The sequence below is a fragment of the Ciconia boyciana genome, chromosome 7 (genome assembly GCF_034638445.1).
Source record: "Ciconia boyciana chromosome 7, ASM3463844v1, whole genome shotgun sequence".
Classification (NCBI taxonomy): Eukaryota; Metazoa; Chordata; class Aves; order Ciconiiformes; family Ciconiidae; genus Ciconia; species Ciconia boyciana.
The window spans coordinates 37,865,116-37,885,107 of record NC_132940.1 but is presented as its reverse complement, the minus strand read 5'-3'; the positions used below and the strand labels follow the sequence as shown (position 1 = coordinate 37,885,107).

At 53.9% G+C, this 19,992-nt stretch overlaps 1 protein-coding gene across 2 annotated transcripts; it reads right to left on the bottom strand.

The window, feature by feature from the left end:
- Nucleotides 1-1,989: 1,989 nt before the first annotated feature.
- Nucleotides 1,990-12,270, bottom strand: PTTG1IP (PTTG1 interacting protein). 2 transcript variants are annotated; one of them, XM_072868881.1, is made up of 7 exons: nt 11,868-12,267; nt 9,046-9,098; nt 7,972-8,080; nt 4,970-5,069; nt 4,797-4,862; nt 4,331-4,377; nt 1,990-2,787 (listed from the first exon to the last, which is right to left on the bottom strand). In XM_072868881.1, the coding sequence occupies exons 1-7, from the start codon at nt 11,941-11,943 to the stop codon at nt 2,744-2,746; spliced, it is 495 nt and encodes a 164-aa protein (XP_072724982.1). In that variant the 5' UTR covers nt 11,944-12,267; the 3' UTR covers nt 1,990-2,743. The 2 variants fall into 2 exon arrangements, with proteins under 2 accessions (XP_072724982.1, XP_072724983.1); XM_072868882.1 differs by lacking the exon at nt 4,797-4,862 and having other exon boundaries at nt 11,868-12,270.
- Nucleotides 12,271-19,992: the final 7,722 nt, after the last annotated feature.

Here is a 19,992-nt window from a genome sequence, read left to right as displayed (position 1 = left end):
ACCCGTCAGCTATGCTGTCCCCATTGCCATCTGCTCCCTTCCCACTGTGGCAGCCTCCCAAAGGACTAATTAATCCTCATGAAGGGTCTTTTTAGATGCCAGGCTCAGCTCTTGGTTACAGTGCAGACATGTTTCTTCCCAGACCTGAGCAGACATTTCAGCTACCTAAGGACCCAGCTTCACCTCTCCGCCACAGGCCAGACAAGCCAAAGGGATCTGCCTTTGCAGCACGTCAGCCACATGATACCTGCACACAGCAACCTTCACAGGAGTAATTATGAAAATTAGCAGAAAATCCATCACAGGCTATGGAAGGCAGCCCCCGGGCCGGAAATGCTGGAGCCCAGGATGCAAGCAGCACTTCTGCCCAGCGATAACCAGTGCTGCCCTGGCAGCACGGCATGCCCTCTGCTTGTCCCTAGGGCACAGTTATACTCCATCCAGGCAGGGACCTGGTTCCCCAGGTGGAGCATATCCCTCTGCTGCCCTGGTTCAGCAGAGGAGGACAGAGCCTGTAATGAGTGGGGGTCCCAGCCAGGGGAACCTGCTTGCAGGGGTCACCCATCCCTGATGAGATCAGGGCCAGTGGAAGCACTCAGGTAGCCCAAAGGGATTATACTGGTCCCAGTCCCCAGGGCAGGATGGGACCTGGAGCCCATCACAGCCCAGGAGGAGTAAAGGCAGCTCTAACAGCTTTGTGGTTTAGCACCAAGCTGCCCCCATACATTGCCTGTTCTTAAACAAAGTTCCCACAGGCTCCCCTGTATCTTTGGTTGGCAGGGGGACCACAGTTCCTCCAGGCCAGCATACCGTGTAAAGCACGGGGCACAACTAGGATCTTTAGCAACGTTTTCACTTCTCCTTACAGGGCTCCACACTGTTTCCATGTGCAGAGGGCAGTTTGTGCCAGGAGCTCCAAACCAAATGCAAGGCATTGGGGATTTCTTTAAAGCATCATCTCCCAGCCATACACAGCCAGGTAAGATGCTGTTACCACCTCCCATAGCTCTTGACCAGCAGAACCAGGATGCAGCCCCTGCCCTGCCTGTCCAACAGACTAGGACAGAAGATAGGAGAGCACCCATGAGAGCTTAGCAACTCAACCCTACTGTTTCAGCCCTCCTCCCAGCACTGCAGCCTAATTCACACTAACAGGAGCCCACATTACAGATAGCATTGGCAGAGTCGTTCACCTCATTCCTACCACCTGAAGCTGAGTATCTTCTGGCAGCAGCCAGAGACAGCCTAGATTAAATCACCTGCAAGTCTTGCATCTCTGACCATCCTGGCAAAAGCCAGCCAGGTTCTGGCAGCCAGCAGAGCTCAGGCAACAGCAGCAAGGTTTCACAGCTGGTTTAGCTTCAGAAGTTCAGCTCAAGCAGTTTGTGTCCATGAGCCTGCCAATGCAAATGGAGTATTTTATGCAAGCCCACAGAAATACTACCATCTGCAGTCCAGAGCAAGTCACCCCACCTGGCAGAAGGCAATAGTAAGCTTTTCTTAGGGTAGATGTATTGCTTGAATACAAGACTCCTTCATACTGCAAAGCCAACTTTGGTCAAGTATAGGACCATGTAAGAGCAGTCAGCTCCCATCCTCCTTTCCCCACCCCTGGGTCCTTTATGCAGGTAGCACAGCACAGGGTTTAGTCTGTGCCCAACGCTGCCAGGAGCACCCAGGCCACCCCACTTAGACAAGGGCTCTCAGGGGTGCTAGGGGACACAGGCCAAGCTCTTGCCAAAAGACCCAGCTCCTTTCTTAGACAGCGGCATTACTCCTACCACCCAGCTTTTCCTAACAACTGAACATCTCCATGAACAGACTCCTCCTTTCAAGCCCAGCAAGAGTTCAAGGCAGTCTTGCTTCTGCCTCCCTCAGCTACCCCATCAGGGCCTGACTGAGCCAGGGCCATACAACAGTGACAGCTCCAACCATTGCTGCCAGCCCACACCTGGTGTGGAAGCAGAATTAAACTCTTTCAGACTAGGACAGTAATCAAATCAGTTTAGTATATAGTCAACATAATGTAAAGGCATCTGCATTCTACAGTATTGCTATCAGCCATGGCCATCAAGCACAGGAGACCACCTTTCTAGAAAGGCACAAAGAGGTAGGAGAGCTGAGGCATGTCCCCAGATTAGTTGCAAGTGAGAACATGCACACGGGACCTTCCTCCTCGAGGCCCGAGATACCAGAAACTTGTGCTTTTTGGAAGGAACACTAATGTGCTGGGACAAGTACAGGCATCTGGAGTAACAGCCAAGGCCTCCTGCTGACCAACAAGTCAAGAAACTCTTGCTGCCTTTTGCCTATACTAAAAGAAAAAAAAAAAGAGAAAAAAAGGGGGTGGACAGAAGAGCCTGGCTCTGTGTGTGAAGGGTATTTGGTAAGGCAGGAGCAAGAAAGATGCATAAGGTTGCTTTTGCCCTTGGCCAGGGACAAGGACTGTTATTTGCATTGCTTTGGACTCCATTACCACCCCAGGGGTGAGTGAGAAGAAACCTGTTCTCTGGTATTGCCACCACATTTTTCTGCACCAGCAGAGCAAGAGCAAAGCTCTGGAGCAAACTGAGCATCTGGAGTGGGTACAATGGTGTCACCAAGCATTTGGCTCATCTTTTGTGGCAGCTGAAGTGGGAGGTGGCACCACAGTGGGAGGTGGTCTCCTCATGGCAGGGGAAGTATGGAGTCCCACAGCTCTCCAGGAAGGCACTGTTCACCAGGGTGCACAGGTGCAAAGGTGCTAATTCTCAAATTTTGCATAAGGGTTCTCTTCCTTGAACAGGCCTAGAAGAGAAGAGATATTTAATCAGACAGCAGCAGCCACAGCCAGCAAGAAGCCTAGTTCTTGGCTACAACTCTGTCATTTGTGCTTCATCCAGCCTCCTGTCCTGCAGTCCTTCTGAAAGACCTGCTCTTACTCAAGCTGTGCATGTAGTCATCACTATTTCACTCTCCTCCTCTGCACAGGAGGAGAGATCCATTAAGAAGCTTGACCTGATGACAAACTCCTCTCCCAGGCACTCCATATAAAGTCCAGGTAAAACAGCATGACTGATCTTCCAGAGCACCCCTTCTACATGCTCCTTCTGTTGGACTGGACTCTGAAGCTGAGAGCCCCAAATTAAATTCAAGCCATTCTTAGACCTGCTCTCTGCTCCTACATCCAACAGACTGAGAGACAGAAGAGCAAGGATACAGGGCTGACTTCTGGGCCAGTGACAAGCCCTTGTGCCACTCTTAGCTGCTTTCCCAGCCCCAGCCCTACACTTTTGAGGAGGAACAGCCAGAAAGGACAAGATTGCAAACTCTGCAGTCAGGCTGCAGCAAGACAGAGCCCTGGCACAGCAAGACAGTCCTGGAGCACAGCTCTTCCACTTCCACGAGGTGCTTCCCCCACCAAGTGCTTCTTCAGGCACAGCTTTAAGTGCTCTTCCTCCCCCAGAGGAGCCAGCCCAGCCAGAGATCCCCAGATGTCCTGCCCAACCTGGACCTGCAGCAGGCAGCAGCTGCAGGCAGAGGAAAGGTCTCCAGCTTTCCCTACAGCCCCCCCCCCCCCAAAGCCAGAGACCACTATGCTCAGGGTGTGCATAAGCCCAACAGCTCCCTGCTCCACAGCCACCCTGGGAGAGTCCCTGGCAGCCCTGACAGCCAGGCAGGAGAGACCCCTCCACTAGCTCTGAGCAACTGGCTGCTCCCCTCTTCTTTCCAGGCTGCTGTCCCCTTCAGACAGGTCCCCACCTGCCCTGGGGCCATGTGACTCACCTGAAGGACAGTCCAGCCCCAGGAGGGAGGCTGTGCACTCCCAGAACCTAGGGGACTGAGCCACCTCGACAGGAACCGCTGCCAGCACAGAGGACCATGCTCTGTGCTCCTACAGCCATGGGCACCCAGGCTCCTGCCTGGCCCCTCACCCCAGGCTGTTGGCCACTCAGTGACCACAGGGCTGCCAGAGGGCCATGCCTGCCTGAAGGGCAGCAGCATTACAGCTGGTGCTGTGTCTACTAGCTTCTACCTCTCCCCTCCAGTCAAGCCCCAGCAGCTTCTCCCACATGGTGAGTTCAGAGGACACAGGTCCCAGGGAGTGTTAAACACTCCCTCTTCCCTACCCAAGAGGAGCAGCACTTGTGCTGGGTCACACACCACGACGCAAGCATCTCTACTCTTGCTCCCAGAGGGCAAGAGAGCAATTCATTGAGACAGGGGAAGCAGAGACTGTGTATTCCCTGCTGGCCAGGCCTCCTCTGCAGCTGTAGCCATAGCAAGGAACACAGTTACTGAGGCTGCTCGATCTAAAGCTTAGTCTGAATCACTCGCATCAGCACTGTACCATATTTTCTTCGGATTTCATCATGCCGTGATTTCATCTCTGCTCTCCTGCAAGAAGCAAACAGAAAAGCCACAAGTCAGTGACTGGTGATACAAAACCAAGCAAGAGGAGCTACAGCTCCTTGCTTCTTCCCAATCCAGGTAGTTCCAGGCTGCCAGGTTTGCTCACCCCCCTGCTGCCTGCCTCCCCACCTCCTGGAGACCACCAGAGGCTGCACATGTCAGCAGCCCTCAGGAATTCAGATACATAACACTGTTGTGATGCTGCATCCACGAGTCACCCCAGAAAGATTTTGCTCGTGAGGTTTATGTTTGTGCTGAGATTGAAGCAGCCACTGGCTGCACGTGTTGAGCCCCACATGCCTCCTGGCATCACGGTTGATGGTACAGACAGGATCCAAATCATTCTGCAGCCTGAGGCAGTGTGGCTTGCTCACAGGGGAGCAGGGGCTGCAGGGCAACCTCACCTCTCCTCCTGCCGCACCCGCCTCTTCTCCCGCTCCCTGGCCGCTCTCTCATCATCCTTGTCTGGCCTGACAGACAGAAGAGCCCATTAGCAGCGCTTGGCACTCAGTTCTGCAACAGCACGTGGTTGCATCTGAGCTACTCTGAGAAAACAGGGAACACCTCTGATACTTGCTTTTTGCTCTTTTTCTTACAACAGCAGCAGCAGACCCCCAACATGATAAGGATCGTTCCTCCCACCACAGACATCGCAATGATCAGGGCTTCAAAGTTCACTAAAGGATTTGACAAAACACATTTAGCACACAAAGACATAGCTGCCTGGAGTTACAATATTTACAAGCATACAGCTACTGTCACCAGCAGTTTCAGTCACTGGGCTTGGAGACATGCATAACAGCCTGGAAAAGCAAGATAGACATTGTTACCTATAGGTATACCAAGTGTTGGCACCAGCACGTACACACCAATAGGGTATATGTAGCTGCTAACTATAGCTCACAGTTACTGACTATGAAGAAAGGCAAGAACAAATGCACTCAGGTCAAACTCCTCTGGCAGAAACAGGAGCAAAGCTGTCTTAATCACTAGTCCAGGTGAACAGTAACCCATCAAGGGAAAAAAAAAATGGAGGCTTCAGTGCTGAGGAAGAACCTCCAACAGAGAGGCCACAGCAGGCATTGGAGTTACTGCCCACAGGATCCAGCCTCAGAAGTCATCTAAGATGAGATGACAGTGGACTGGAGGCACTTATGGGTGTCTGGAGTCCTTGGGCAAGAGACAAAGCAAGACAAGATCCATTGGGATTTATGAGCTTGGGGCCAGCAGTGCTGCTGAAGCAGCTGAAGGCAGAGGGCTGCTTTATGCACCCCACCACCACGTCTCCCCAGGGCTTGGAGGATCTGCTTGCCCATGCACAGCACAAAACCCACTGGGATGGGTGGTGAAGCAGCGGCCTTGAGCCCTGGCCCCAGGGAGGCAGTCGTCCTACTCTGCTCCTGCAGTAATAGCAGTGGAGACACAAGCCAAAACAGACATTTCTAGACATCGCCTGAAATCCTTTGCAACAGAGGGGTTTCTTCCAAGTATGATTCAGACTGTTCAGAAACTTGGGCCTGTGCAAATATTTGTTTAGGAGCCACTTCACACACAGCAGCCAAGTTACAGAAATCCTAGTGCACCTGAGCCTAATCAGAGCACTTGATCCCCTCTTCTCCACGCAGCTCAGACCATGAGCCCAGTGGAAAGCCTGAGCACCGCATGTGGTGCATTTCAGGGCATTTCAGAAGATGCTTGCCTGTCCCCTCACTGCAGGGACTCAGCAGTAGCAGGCTTACTGGTGTGCTCCAGGCTGAGCTGACTCCACTACTGAAGTTGCTTTCAAAGCCTTCAGCTCCTGCTCCTGGTGGAGAGCTTCATTGCTGCCAACTGTGCCATCTGACTCTCAAATCATACTGTGTCCCTACCCAGGCTACTGTGGCAAGCACCATGCAAGGAATATGGTTCCAGATACCAACCGCAGACAGCTGCCATGGCCTAGCAGGTCACCAGTAAGACCAGAAGTGAGCAAGTCACCAGCTTGTGGACACTTGCGTTTGTCCCCACAGGTGGGTTTGCACAGCCTCTCCAGCAGTCACCCAGCAGCAAGGAGGTCTGCAGGTCTGTGTTCTCAGTAAGGCTTCGAGAAAGATGGTATTGAGACCTGACTGTCCACAGCACTGTCTTGCCTCGAAGCAACATGAAGCTTTTGCTTGCTGCACTGTGACAGACCCATGGAGTCATGTAGGGGACAGCCCAAAAGCCAAGGATCAGAAGTCAGTCCAGTGGGGGCGAGACAAACCCAAACAGGCCCTTCAGCTCAAAAGGGAGATTCTCCACAGCACATGTCTGTTTTGGTGCTTCTGAAACCTTGGCTTTCAGGGCAAGCCTGAGGTTCAGATCACCCCTTCCTACAGAGAGGTCTGTGGCAGAGCACCAGGCACTCCTCCACCTGATGATAAAGGCTTAAGTCACACACACCAAAAATGCAGACTCATTTAAGAGCTAATGTTCCACAGGACTAATCTCCTCTAAATCGAGTTTTACAAGCTAAGGAATGCATTCTTCTATAATGAAACCTTTTGTGAAGCTACTCACATACAAACTAGTATTTCAAGGTCTTACACAAGTTTCAGAAAAGGATACTGTAGTGCTCACAAAGAGGAGATTCTTCCTCCACAAGGAATGGGAGCAGTTTTAACTCTCTTGTGGATAGAAAAGAGAGCCCAGCCTCAAGCACAATAGATGTCAGGCAACCACAATTCAACTCCAAGTTCCCCATCAAGGGGACAGGTGAGAGAAATCAAGCCCCACCTTGCTTCCTAGCTGCCCCAGCCCCCAAAAGCTGAGTCCTGTCTGAGCATGAGCATGCACCAAGCTTGGTCTAAACAAGACACTAATTTCTCCAGAAACCCACAGGGAAACAGAGCACCAAAAAGGAAATGCAGCCGACAGTCAGTTGTCAGCCAGAAAAAGCTCCTGGAGGTGACCTGGCTGCAGGCAGCCAGCTGCAGCACAGCTTATACAGGGCTAGTTTTGGAAGAGAGTATTTTCTCAGGTGGGTAAGAGCTGAGCAGGACCGTGGCACACTCACACTAGAAGCCCACACAGGCCTCCAGAGAAGTCATCTCACTTCTGGTTCCAAGAGCCCCCGTGAATTTTAAGAGCTTGCCTAGGACAACAACCATACCACTCAAGGTGAAGAGCCAGAAGCCATGCAAGGAATGATGCATGGGGTGCAGAGGAACAAGCTGCTGAAGAGTCAGACACTGGTGTGCACACTTTGAGCACCGGGAAGGTTTGCATGGGCAGCTGCCTGCAGAGCACCTTCAACTCTTCTTCCTAGGTGCTGGCCACATGTGGAAGCCTCCATCACACCAAAGCATGAGGAATGTATTTAGAGTAGCTGAAGCCCCGCAGGTCCTTCTTGCCAGAAGGCAGGGACTGCTCACACTCTGCTTTCTCACCCACACTTCAGGAAGTTTGGAGAACCCTGATTGACTTCAGCATGTCATTGCTACACCAGCAGTGAGAAAGGGAGGCAAGGGAAACCTCCCATTACCACTAGCACAAGCGGAAGTCAGTGCCATTTAGCAGCAAGCACTAAATGCAGTCATTGCTTAAGCATGATCCACTTACCCCAGCAGACTCCCCAGCGTGCAGAGCGGAGCTCACAGAGGTCAGCTGGGGGAAGGACTCTTTGGACAGGGTACTCCATGCACCTCCCACTGCTGACACACCACAGGCACTGGGACACAGGAATCAGGCAGCACAGTGTTACTAGTGCGTGGCAGTACTGCCGGTTAGGCATGCTCTGCTTTGGCAGCTGCAGCAACAGGGCCACCACTGCCTGCTCCCAAGGACCAGGTACCGCCCAGCAGCAACAGGATGCTCAGGAGTAACAGTTGTGTTTGGTCAGCACAGGCTGCATCAGGCTTGCCTGCACCAGGAGAGGCAGGCAAGGGGAGTACAGATTTCTAGAGCAACTAAAGATGCTGACAACCCTTCTCCTGGCTTCCATGATGGTAGTAATCACCAAATCCTTCCTGTTTATTCTGTGCAGCATTGTTGGCACAAGAAGAAAGCCTTTGAGAAAAGCCACTCAAGACAAAGCTGATGAGCAGGAGAGGTTTGTATGTACCCTTACTAGTCTTTCCCAGCCAGAATACCTGCAGCAGCTTTGCAGCCTCCTCTCCTGGTGGCTCCAACCCCCAACACCAGCATTTGGCTGAGTTTGGTCAAACTGGTTCTGTCTAAGTCAGCTGTGAGATCTGGCTCAAGTTCAAGTTTGCTGATATCAGAGATAATGCAGCAGAGGTTGGCAGGACCTAGGTATGCATCCTGCATCCACCCAGTGCCACGGCAGCCACAGGCTGGTGAAGGGGCAACTTGACTAGCCAGTCCAGCCCTCTCAGCTCCTTCACTGTGAGCATCCCCCTGACAGTGTCTCCCATCTGTGATGAGGAGCTCCATTACTCAACTTGAAAAGCATACAACAAAACCCAAGCAGTTTGTAGCAACCTCTTCCCAGAGCACTGAGGGGTGTTTTCCCTCTCACCATCATGGGTGGGTGGCATTTGCAGCGTGTTCAGGACAAGAGCAGGGGAGCAGCCCCCCCTTCTAGGAGGGAAACTACTCTGTAACAGCCCCTCAAAGCCCACGCTACATTTTCAGGCAATGCAAGAGGTTGGGAGTTTTACTGCTGCTACTTACAGTGACATTTTTCAGACATTCCTCACAGCTCCTGTTCGTATACTGGTGACAATCTACAGGAAGGAAAAAGAGACAGCTCAGTACTTTGAAGAACTTGTCAGTGGTTTAAAACTCCAGGCTCCTCAGAGCCTGCTCCTGTCCACTGCTTTGCCTGCTCCAGGAGGCAGTCACTCCTGTTGGACCAGGGGTAATGCAGCTTAACACTGCTGCAAGAGCTGCCACCTTCAAAACACACTCAGTGTCTCAGTGGGTGGCCCAAATGCAAATGGAAGTAATCTGCCTTGCCTGCACTGACCCAAAGCCCTGAGCTGTGAGTAAGAACCCTGGGTCTTATTTCCCTAAAAGCCCAAGCATCTGCTGTGGGCAGCAGGACAGCTGGGGGACACAGCTGGGGTCAGTCCAGAGGGACCCTGTGAGGACAAGGACAAGCACTGGGCAGGCAGTGCAGTCTCATATCACCGGATGATGGAGCAGCGCAAGCTAACAAGCCCCAGACAAGGAAGTTACTACCAGGAAAAGCAAAAGCAGAGGAGCACAAGGGGGAACATGCAGCTACGGTTCCCGCAGGAACCTGTACCCTCCCACTGCATGAGGGCTGTACCCTGCCCCAGCCAATTCATCCAAACCCTCCTTCAGCAGGAAACGCTCCAGGTGTCAGGAGTGGCACTGCAGCTGAAATCTGCACCCATGTTCAGAACCTGTTTCCACCCCCATTTGGCAGAGGAAGACATAGGTGGCTCTTGGCACCAGGGCCACCATGGATGACAGCATCCCCAGGGGATGCAGGTCAGCTGGGCAGGTGGAACAGATCAGGTCCGAACACAGGAGAAGGTGGCCCAGTCCAGCCACCTTCCTGGGTTGGCCTGTAGCTCTTGGCAGCACTAGCTCTTTGGGAAAGTCTTCCTACAGGATACTCACCTGCCATTCACTGGTATGCTCCCCCAGATCCTGAGGAAGGGTGGTTTGCCAGCCCTTGAGGATCAGACATTTAAACCTGACCCCTGCCTAAAGAGTCTAAACATCAACCTGTTTGACTGTGGTTAAAAAAAAACCACACAAACCAATTTGCCTGACTACTCAGTAACTGGTGGAAGAAGGAACACTACTTCACAGCACCTTAATCAAGAAAAAAATCAGTCCCAGAGGTGCTTGTTTTCCACTCACAAGCAGCAAAGCTGCATTTTCTCTCTCCAGCTGGCAGGAACCGTCAGCTGTGACCCACTGTCAACAGTCACATGCTCTGTGCAGCCCTCCAAACAACTGGGCAATTTATTAACATAGCTCAGATAAGGGTATTTACACACTGCCTGGAGAGGCTGAGATTGCAGATTTTAAACACTCTAGGAAGCTGCATCTTCCCTGTTTCTCCAACTGAGGCCAGAAAAGCATCACAGCACCCGTGCTGCGCCAAGACTGTTTGCTTAGAAGGAGCCACGAAACAGCCCTCTCATACCACAGGAGGTCATCAGCGGGCAAAAGCCTGTGGTTTTAACCGGGCTTCCTACTGATGCTCTGCTTTCCCCCGTGGTGTTCCCTCTCCTGGCACCCCCAGCTGGCATTCATCCTCTAAGCTGTTAAGTCAAAGCCACTCTCTTACAGCTGTATGGGAACGGGCTGTTTCCAGGACCTTGGAGCCTTTCAGGGTTGGGGTTTTGTCCAAACACCTGATATCAGGGGACCAGCCCACTCACACAGGATGGCACAGGAAGCACTGCAGTCCTTGGGGACAGAGGTGGGAGAGCAGCTGTTGTTGTGCTAGAAGCCTCCTGGATAATGCTTTTGCCACTTGGCTACAAGAGAAGTGAATGGCAGGAGGAAGACAGCAAAACACATGCTGGTCCTCACTCTCCTCCCAACCGGAGCCACCATGCAACCATCAGAGGGCTGGTCATCACATGGAGAACAGTTCCTCACTCAGAAGAGTGGGCAGACTTCTTGGGACACCCCTGAAGGGGGCTGCTCCCACCCTTTGCTAGAGCTTCTCCTCTACCTGGCACAGCACCTACAGGGCTATGCTACATCCTCCACCCACCAAGGAAAGGCAGTTGGCCACCCGCTGCTCCTCACCTTCACCCAGATCTGACAGCACCCATCTTCTTCCTGGTCTGAAGCTCTCAGCCTGAGGCTCCCCCAGCCAGTCTCCCCTGTCCTGAAGGAGGATCTCCTCCAAAGGGCCATCGGTGGGAGCCTGGCTGCACAGCAAGTGCCCCATGCCCAGGACAGGTACCCAACTCCTGGCCAAGCCATTAGCATCACTAAATGCACAGTTACATTGCAGTGGCAGCTAGAAAAGCAGCAAGCAAAGCCTCTCTTCCAGCACCCCATCTTCCAGACCTCAGAGGGACACACCAGTGCCCCATGCTGTACAGGATCACACACTGCAAAGCTCCCAGCAAGGATGGGACCTGCCCCCCCGGCTCCCACTGCCCATCCCTATCCTGAGTGGCCACAGGGCCCTGGCCAGCAGCCACCCCGTGCCCAGTGCACATCTGGGGCGCAGCCCATGGGGCAACAGCCTGTACCAGGCTGCTTCACGCACCAGACGTCTTGCAAAAGTGCAGTCCAAAGTAACTGCAAAGCCATGATTTTTGGGTGCTCTGCAAGGAGCACTCACTGCCAGGCCTCTATCCTCATCCCCATCCCCTGCGGCCCAGGGGGAAGCACCCAGCAGGGCCGGGACCGCGGGGTTCAGAGCACCCAGTCCCGACGGGGAGGGAGCGCCGGGGGTGTCACGGTGCCGGGGCGGGCACCCACCCCGCTGGACCGGCGGAGCCGAGCCGGGACCCCGCCAGCGCCGAGCCCGGGGCCGGGGCCGTGCTTACCTCCCGCCACGTCCTGCGCGGCGGCGGGCAGCAGCGCCAGAGCCACAGCGGCGCAGAGCCGAAGCGTCGAGGCCATGGCGGAACCGAGCGGGGCGGGCCGGGCGCCACCGCCTATGTAGGGCCGAGCGCGGGGGCGGGCCGGGGGCGGCCCCTCCCGCTCCGTCTCTGGCGGGTCCCGGGGGACGGACCGCACGGAGCCGGCGGCAACCGAGGAGCCGGCTGGGGAGGACGAGGAAGAGCCGCGGGGCCAGAGGGGCCGGTGCGGTGGCTGGGGGAGCTGGTCGCCCGGTTATCCCTCCCCGCAAAGCGGGCGGAGAGCCCCCCGGGGCTGCCGGAGCCCACCGGGGGGAGGAACCGCCCGCCGCCCCCCGCGCAGCCCCGGGCCCGGCCGCAGGAGGGGGCCAGACTCCCGCGGGAGGAGGAGCGGGCGGCGAGAGATTGCGGAGGTACCTGCCCTGTCGCAAAACCCTCCGGGTTTGGATAGTGCCAGCCCGAAACGGAGACCCTTCTCCTGCCCGCTGCGCGAACCGACCCCCAAAGGGTCCCCAGATCCCCTTCCCTCGTTGTTACATCAGTCTTTATAGCATGAAAGTGCATTAACTGTGTTAATATATATATATTGGTTCACATGATGCACTGCAATGTAATGCAGTAGTGGAATTTTACTGGAGACTCTGGTATTGTTCATGCTTACGTAAAACAAACGAAAGGACAGCCCGGCCCTGGAAAGGCCTTTGCTTCTGGGAAGCTTAGAGCAGTCCATGAAGGATAAAGGATACCCCGGGACAATCACAATAATGCCAGCATCCCAGCCCCTCTGACATGTCTTTGAAACCCTCCCAGTGTTGTCTGGTGTCACAGATCAGTAACTCGAGCAAGACTGACTCCAGGGATGCCTGGATCGATAGACAAGCAGCTAAAATGCTGCAGAAATAGAGTGGCTTTACAAAGTTTTACTGTGATTAGCAATTGGTAGTGTGGGTGTTAGTGATTATTCCAATCATGTTGTACATGAAAGCTTGAAAGGTATAAGAACCCCGTGTAAAACCACATTCAGGGTGCCCTAGTTTGTCTGGGACACTGCATGTGCATGAATAAATATTTGCCCTTGTAATTCTGTGCTTTGCATCCCAGCCTCTCTCCTCAGTCGGCACGGGCCAGTTGCAAATGTTCATGTCACCCAGGGTGTTGGGGTCTCCCTCCTGGGCAAAGCAAGAAGCCCACTGACCTCAAGCCTACATGCTCAACATTCAAGAAGTGAGAAGCTGCATCGATATAAACAGGGATTTTCACATGCTGTAGGTCAAAAATACAGCTGAGTGCTTTCCTGTGTTGGAGCCAAAGAGCTCCGCACCACTTGATTCATGCCCAGCAAGGCAGAGAGCCCAAAAGAGATGGGTTTCCAACTGTCACTGTGAGGAGGGTTGCAATGCTGCCTGCGTGGGGCTGCTCTGGGACCTGGTTTTACCCCAGATCCCTTGGGAACGGGGTAAGAGTATCACTACATGCATGCGGGCTTCTTGGCAGCAGCAGGGCAAAACCACTGTTCCTACGAGTACACCCATCCCAGCTTGCAATCCTGCACCGGGCCCTCATGGGTACCGCAGGGTGCTGTATCCCTGCTGGTCGCTGCTTCCCTGCTCTGCAGTGATCTCCAAAGCCACCGTCCCTTGAAGCTGGGTGGGCATCAGGCTCCAGCGTAAAGGCACGCTCAGGCCAGGCTGATTCAGAACAAGACCAAGCTTTTTCAGACAGACACATGGCTGCAAATCCCCAGAGGGCATCACACCCTGACACTGTCAGCACCCCTGAAACGCACCTTGCCCCCCTCGAGGTGCAGGCAGGAGCAGGAAGCCTGGCACAGGCAGCGGGACAGGGAGACACAAGCTACCCCAGCACCGGCGCTGTGGCCAGGCGCACCCTTGGAATCCCGTGGAGGGACTAAACACCTCGCGGCTGTTTCTCTGTGGGAAAGCTGGCTGAGTTTTTCGTGGCTGACTGATTTCGGCTGTGGGGCAGGCATGGGGTAGCATGAAGGAGCCTATGGGTGGAAGGCAGGGGGCAGCACTAGAGATTCACTGCAGAGCTGAGTGTGGGTGCTGAGTGCAGAGCTCTGACTTGGTGAATGACTCCTCGGCATGGAGGCAGCTCAGGGAGAAGGAATAAAAATGTATTTTGGATTGCCCTAAACTGAATTAAGAAGATTACTAATATTTTTCAGCAAAATGGAGAACAAAACCTGAAGAAAGCGATCCTGTAGCTTGAGCAGGCAGCATTGCTAGCTGCCCCTGCTGCTGCCAGCTTCATCGTGGAGCTCATTGTCTGTCTGCTCTGAAAGCTTCACTCTTCCTGCTGTGTCCCTGGTGTCCTTGAGAGCCAGATGGGCTGGCCGCTGGTGACAGAGCTCCTGCAGGCTGGGAGAGTAAAGGGCCGATAGCATTAGGTCGGCCAAACCGTGGGATGTAAGGGGTGAGCTGTGGGAGATGCATGATGCAGAGAAGGGAACAGGCCTCTCTTGATTTTGCCACCGCAGGTAGCACTCCGATGCCAGCAGCTGCCTCTTGCAGGTGGTTCAGATTTTGGCAGCTCCTTGGGAGAAACATGGTACTCTTTGCATGTAGCGGGGACTCAGGGGCTGCCAAAAAGACACGGGACCTGTGTGTTTGTTCCTCTGAAAGCAGCTGGCGCTCGAGGCTGGGCAGGCACTGGCATTGCTCCGGCGTTAGCAGGCCAAGGGAAGTCTCCCCGAAGCCACCTCCTTAACACTGTTAAAGAGCAAGCTCTTTAACACTTGCCAAGCAATGCCCTGACACCAGAGCCACTGCCAGCCGGCCTGGGAGGCTGGAGGAAGTGTTGACCAAACCATTTCTGTTTGCAAAGTGCCTCAATTGTTTGCCCTGGGTTCATTCATGAGGTGACACTTGGGCTATGGAGCATCCCAGGGACCCAGAGCAAGCACCCGCAGGCGGGCACCCAGGCAGCGAGAGAGGGCAAGGTGCCAACGGGCAAGCCAGGGTGGACTGAAACGTTGCTCTAATCCCGCCGGCCTTTCCGCTCCCTCTCCTTATTTGCCTCTGAAGGGTATTTTCAAACCCTTCGAGATGGCCTCAAGTGGTTTCCAAGGCAATAGTGCTAAAGTCATCACTGCCATGGAAACCTTCTTTTCGGCATAACATAAATATTTCCCTTGAAGGAGGCTGGATGAGTGGGCGATATGCTATTTTCTAGCACTCCCTGGCTGCAACAGGACAATCTCCAGGAGATGGGGGGGGGCCAGGGAGGATAAAATTAGCTTGCTACGCCGGCCAGCGATGGAAAGGGGCAATTGCCAGTGTTTTGGTGCAAAACCTGGGCTTGTTTGTGTCAGCAGGGTCCAAATGAAAAAGATATACTCTGTAGGGAGAAAAAGAAAAAAAAAAGGGGGGAAAAAAAAAGTAAGGTTGAAAACAGTCACTTTTTCTTGTCCTTCATCAATTTTTTCCCTTTAGTCCCAACCCCACGTTCCCTCTGGTCAGCACAGGCAGATGGAGGTCCTGGAGCACCCTTGGTGCTGGACCAAAGGCAGCTGAGCCTGAGCCAGCCTCTCCTGGGAGCATGTGCATGGCCGAGGTGCTTCATTTTGCTTTTGCTTGCCTCCTTTCTGTCTCATCAACTCATCAACACATTCACTTGACCCCAGGGAGAGGTGCCTGCCTGGAGCCCCAAGCTTCAGCAGTGGAGCAGGAACCCCCAAAACACTCTCTGTGCTGTGGCATCCCCCAAACCATGGGGGCCAGCCCATCAACCCCTCCAGCCCCTGGCCCACCCAGGCTCCTCTGGCTGCACCGCGCTCAGCACCGGGGCATGTCTCCAAAGAGGGGCTGCTGGTGTGCACAGTGCCCTGCACAGCAGGGACACCCCAGCAGACCCCTGTCCCCCGGCACACAGCTGTCCCCGCTGCCACCCCGCCATGCTGGCTCTTGTCAGCCACCAGCCAGGGGGGGTTCCAAGCTGCTGTGGGAGATCCTGGTGCAGCAGAGCAGGTATTTTCCTAAACAGAGACAGCTGCATTCATCACCGGGGCCGAGCAGGGTTGCGGTGCTGGCAGCGTGATGGGAGCTGGGGACGACTTGTTCACAGAGCCTGTCTCTGCCCAGGCTGGCACAGAGGCGTAAACACTGCCTGTCCCCAGAGCAGATGGCTCCTCTCACATCCATGGTCCAGGTGGATACCAAAGGGCTTTCCTAACAAAAAAAAACCCCACCGAACGCAGGCATGTTCCCAGGCCTGGAGCAGTGCTTCTCACTTTCCTGGAAGAAGAGGATGCTCTCACCTTGCTGGACTGCCCAGGCTATTTTTAAATCGCCATAGCAACCCAAGGATGGGGAGACACAGTGTGGTGAAGTCCCCCTGTGCTCTCACCTGCTGATCACTGCCCTTTGACAGAGGCTGGGGATGAATGCAGGGTCCTGGCGGGTGCAGCCCCTGCCAGCCAGCCGGGCTGGAGGACAGGGTCTCACGCTGTGAACCCCCCAGCACCACCCCAGAAAGTCTCCCGGGAGCCAGAGAGCTGTCCCAAGGCCTGTTTGCCCTCTCTGCCCCAGGAGGTGCTGCCGAGGGTGTCGGGAGGCCAGCAGGGTCAGACCCCAGCACCTGCTTTCCTTTTTCTCCCTTTGGAAAAAAAAAATCCAAACCCAGAGCAAACAATTAAAATGTTCCAGCTGCTGGCTTGGAGCAGCGATCCCAGATAAAACCCCAAGGATCTGCCAGCTAAATATAGCCTGAGCCCCATAAATTAAACAAAAGCTTTTTGCTGGGCTCTCAGAAAGCTGGTTCGAGCGGTGGTTTTATCTATGTAAGGTATAACTCCGGCATTACTTGTTATTATTAGCTGTACCTCCCCCATGTCACTGACCTCCCCAATGCTGTTGTTTAGGAACATGAACTTTGCAGAGCCAGACCTCTCCCTCCCAGCAGCTCCTCTGCTGCGGTAGGATCACACCTCGGGCTGCTTTCCTGCCTTTTTATAAGAATTTACAAACCCAGGTTTTTTTCTTTTGGACAACTTCTGATTATTCGATACTTGCCCGTCTCAGACGTTCATGTTTTCTAGGGCCACCCTCATTTAAGGCCTGTCTCAGACATCTGCTTAATTTTTATCCCTATCAGCTGTCCTAGGAGCTGTGAACCCTTAAATAAAGTACTGCCTGCAATGCAAAGGTGTTGGAAAGCTCTTGCGGATACTGTACAAGCCAACATGCATGTAGGTGCTTGTCTCACCTCCCTTTTCTCATCAAGGCTATTAACAATATCTTATGATATTATTATATATATAATATATATATATGATATTATATAGCCATGACTTACGGCTTTCTGGGAGTTTTCTCCCCCAGCCCTTTAAAGAAGTTTCAGCATCCTGCTGCCTTGAGCGCACGTGGCTGGCTCATGAGCAGAAGTGATGCTGGTTGTGTTGCCGAGGATGAGTTCACTCCGCTTTCTCTCCAACGCTTCCTCCCAGTGCGCTGTGCTCGGCATGAGGAGCACATCCGATGCCTGCTTTCCCATCCCAGATATTTAGGATTTGTTTCTTTTTCTATAGGCTTTTGCAAAAGTATTTAACTTATTGCACCCAGAGCTGCTCCATCCCAAAGCCGAGGGCTGGCTCAGCCGGCGTGTAGCGCCCCTGAAATCCCAGCCCCTTGCTCCGTCCCAGTGCTGGGCTTTGATTTTGTTTCTGCATTTGCCAGTGGGTCTATGGCTGAGTAATCCAGCCCACATCTCAGAAAGGTGTGAGCAGGGTTGGCAGCCCACAAAATCCAAATTGCCTTTTCCAAGTGAAAGCAACCATCTCCTCGCCAAGTTTTTCTCAGCCTCCCATCGCTCCTGGCTCCTGGCAGCATGACCGGCTCTGCCGAAACCACCCGGCAAAGTTTCCTTCTTGCTGAGCTACATGTGAGTGAGCCCCTGCAGGTGCCAGCCTTTCTCCAAGGCCACCTGCTTGTCTTGTCCCCCGTGTCATCGTGGGCCCTCCCAGCTTTTTTGATTCCCTGCATTTGTTTTCAGGCAGATAGCCCTTTCCTGGGCAGGGCAAGAGGAAGAGAAGGCCAGAGCTGCCTCCTCTGGTTCCTCCTCCTCAGCAGCTGGAGCAGCCCAGGGGCTCTGCACCTGCATCCCCTCCATCCCTTGGGAACATCCCAGGGCAGGCGGGAGGAAAGGCGAGGTTCCCCCTCCCGCCATCTCCTTGGGTTTGTACCTCTCTTTGTAAACATGCCTGTACCTGCCCCCTCGGCAGGGCACAAAAAAACCCCCCAGGCTATTTTAAGTGAACTCAAAGCAAAAAAAAAAGAAGTCAACTCCGAGGCTGTCATGGCTATATTTAGTTGGAACTTTTCTGTCCAGGATTCAGACTCTATTTGGAAACCCTGTACCTTGGCATGCAGCCAAGCATCTCGGTTTTATACAGTAATCCCTCAGCATATGGCAAATGTTTCTCATCTCCCAGTGGCTCCAGCACTGGCCCCGGCAGCCCGGCAGCAGAGGGTTATAAGCTGAAACCAAGACAAGCTGGCTGGCTGAGGTTGTGGATTCACATCTTAGACCTGGAAGGTCTTTTAATAGAAACATCTTCTTGATGTAGCTTTAAAAAAAAAAACAAACCAGGAGCATCAGAGCTGTCCCCGGCCCCAGCCCCAACACCTGGCAGGTGTTTTTGGGGTGCAGACTGGCCAGTGACCCGGAGTGATGCCTGGGAGTGGGACGATAGGGAGGAAGATGTGGGGCACCCCAAACCATGCCCCCAGGCCTCCCCAGCTGATTCAACTGTTAATGTGGGAAACAACTTCTGGCTTATTTTGCCCCTCTCTCCAATGTCACAAAAATTCCCATTTCACATGCCGGGAGTTCTGGGGTTGGCACAGCAATCACCCAGAACATGGTGTAATTCCCAGTAACATGACAGCATTTTGGTGCCAACAATTTTGTCCTGACAGCCTGCGGGTGTCTGAGTGATGCTCAGAGAAGCAGAATCCTCACGCGCCCTGGTCCTGTCCTCTCCTCTCCTTTCCTCATATATTTTGGATGAAACAAGGCTTGTGACAGCATCTCTCTTGGAAACACTGAAAGTAACTGAAAGGAAAACCACAGGTTCCCGAGTGCCACACACGTTTCCCTGCTCTGCAGCAGCTGTGAGATAGAGGGAAGCAGGAGCCAGCTGAAAAAAGGTGATCAAATGGCTATTTATACAGCCCTTCCAAATATTTTAGACTCGTGACATGCATGATGATGTATAACAGAAATATCTGCTTCGAAACCTTCCAAGTTAAACCCCATATCCTTATTTTAATTCAGGAGTTCAAGGGATTTAAGGAGATATATACTTAATGTGATTCTTCTCACTCACAGCAAGGAACGCTCCAGCCAGCCCTCGGGGACAACAGGGCAGGCTTTGAGGAGAGACCTGCAACCCAGCACCACGACTCTGGGGAAGAGCAGCCCCAGCATGGATGTCATCTGGACCAGCTGCGGGAATAACACGAAGGGCATCTGCAGGGGGGTGCAGGATCAGCACCTTTGAGGTGGTTTGATTTGAAGACCCCCCTGTTCCCACCAGCGGCCCTGTGAAACCTGCCACAGGGAGACTTGGTGTCCCCTGCAGCCTGGCGCTCCAGACTCCTCAGCCTGATAGGGTTTCTAATGAGGCTAATTTAATCCTGCTCACTTAAGAGAGGCCAAAGCACTCAAGGGACCATCTGGGGCTCTGCAGGGCCCAGGAGCTGGGAGCGGCCAAGCCCCCAGCCCCCAGCTGGGTGTGGGCAGGAGCAGAGGGGTGCCTTGGGGGCGCCGGGGTGCCTTTGGGGTGCCAGTGTCTCGCACCACCCCAGCCTCACTGTTTCTTGCCTTCCTTGTGCCATAAGCATTGCTGCAGCGTGCCGGGGCTGGAGGTCTGGCGGGCACAGCCAGGGGCAGAAAAGACAGCAGCCCATGTTAATGAGCACAAATGAAGATCCACCAGCTCCTTCTGACCCCATGCAGCAGCAGCTGTCTCCTCCGTGCTTCCCCAGCAGCTCCGTGGTCCCCAGGGCAGGGTTGTCCCAGCAAACCTTGGCTCACACCAGCACACCACACTGGGACCGCATGCTCTGGT

Bases quoted from the DNA above. Each gene is read 5' to 3' on its own strand.
- PTTG1IP (XM_072868881.1), bottom strand. From the start codon at position 11,943: ATGGCCTCGACGCTTCGGCTCTGCGCCGCTGTGGCTCTGGCGCTGCTG. The intron at 4,863-4,969 runs GCAAGTATCAGA...TCTGTCTGTCAG, and splicing joins TGTAAGAAAAAGAGCAAAAA to GCCAGACAAGGATGATGAGA. The intron at 4,378-4,796 runs GTGAGGTTGCCC...TGCTTCTTGCAG, and splicing joins CGGGTGCGGCAGGAGGAGAG to GAGAGCAGAGATGAAATCAC.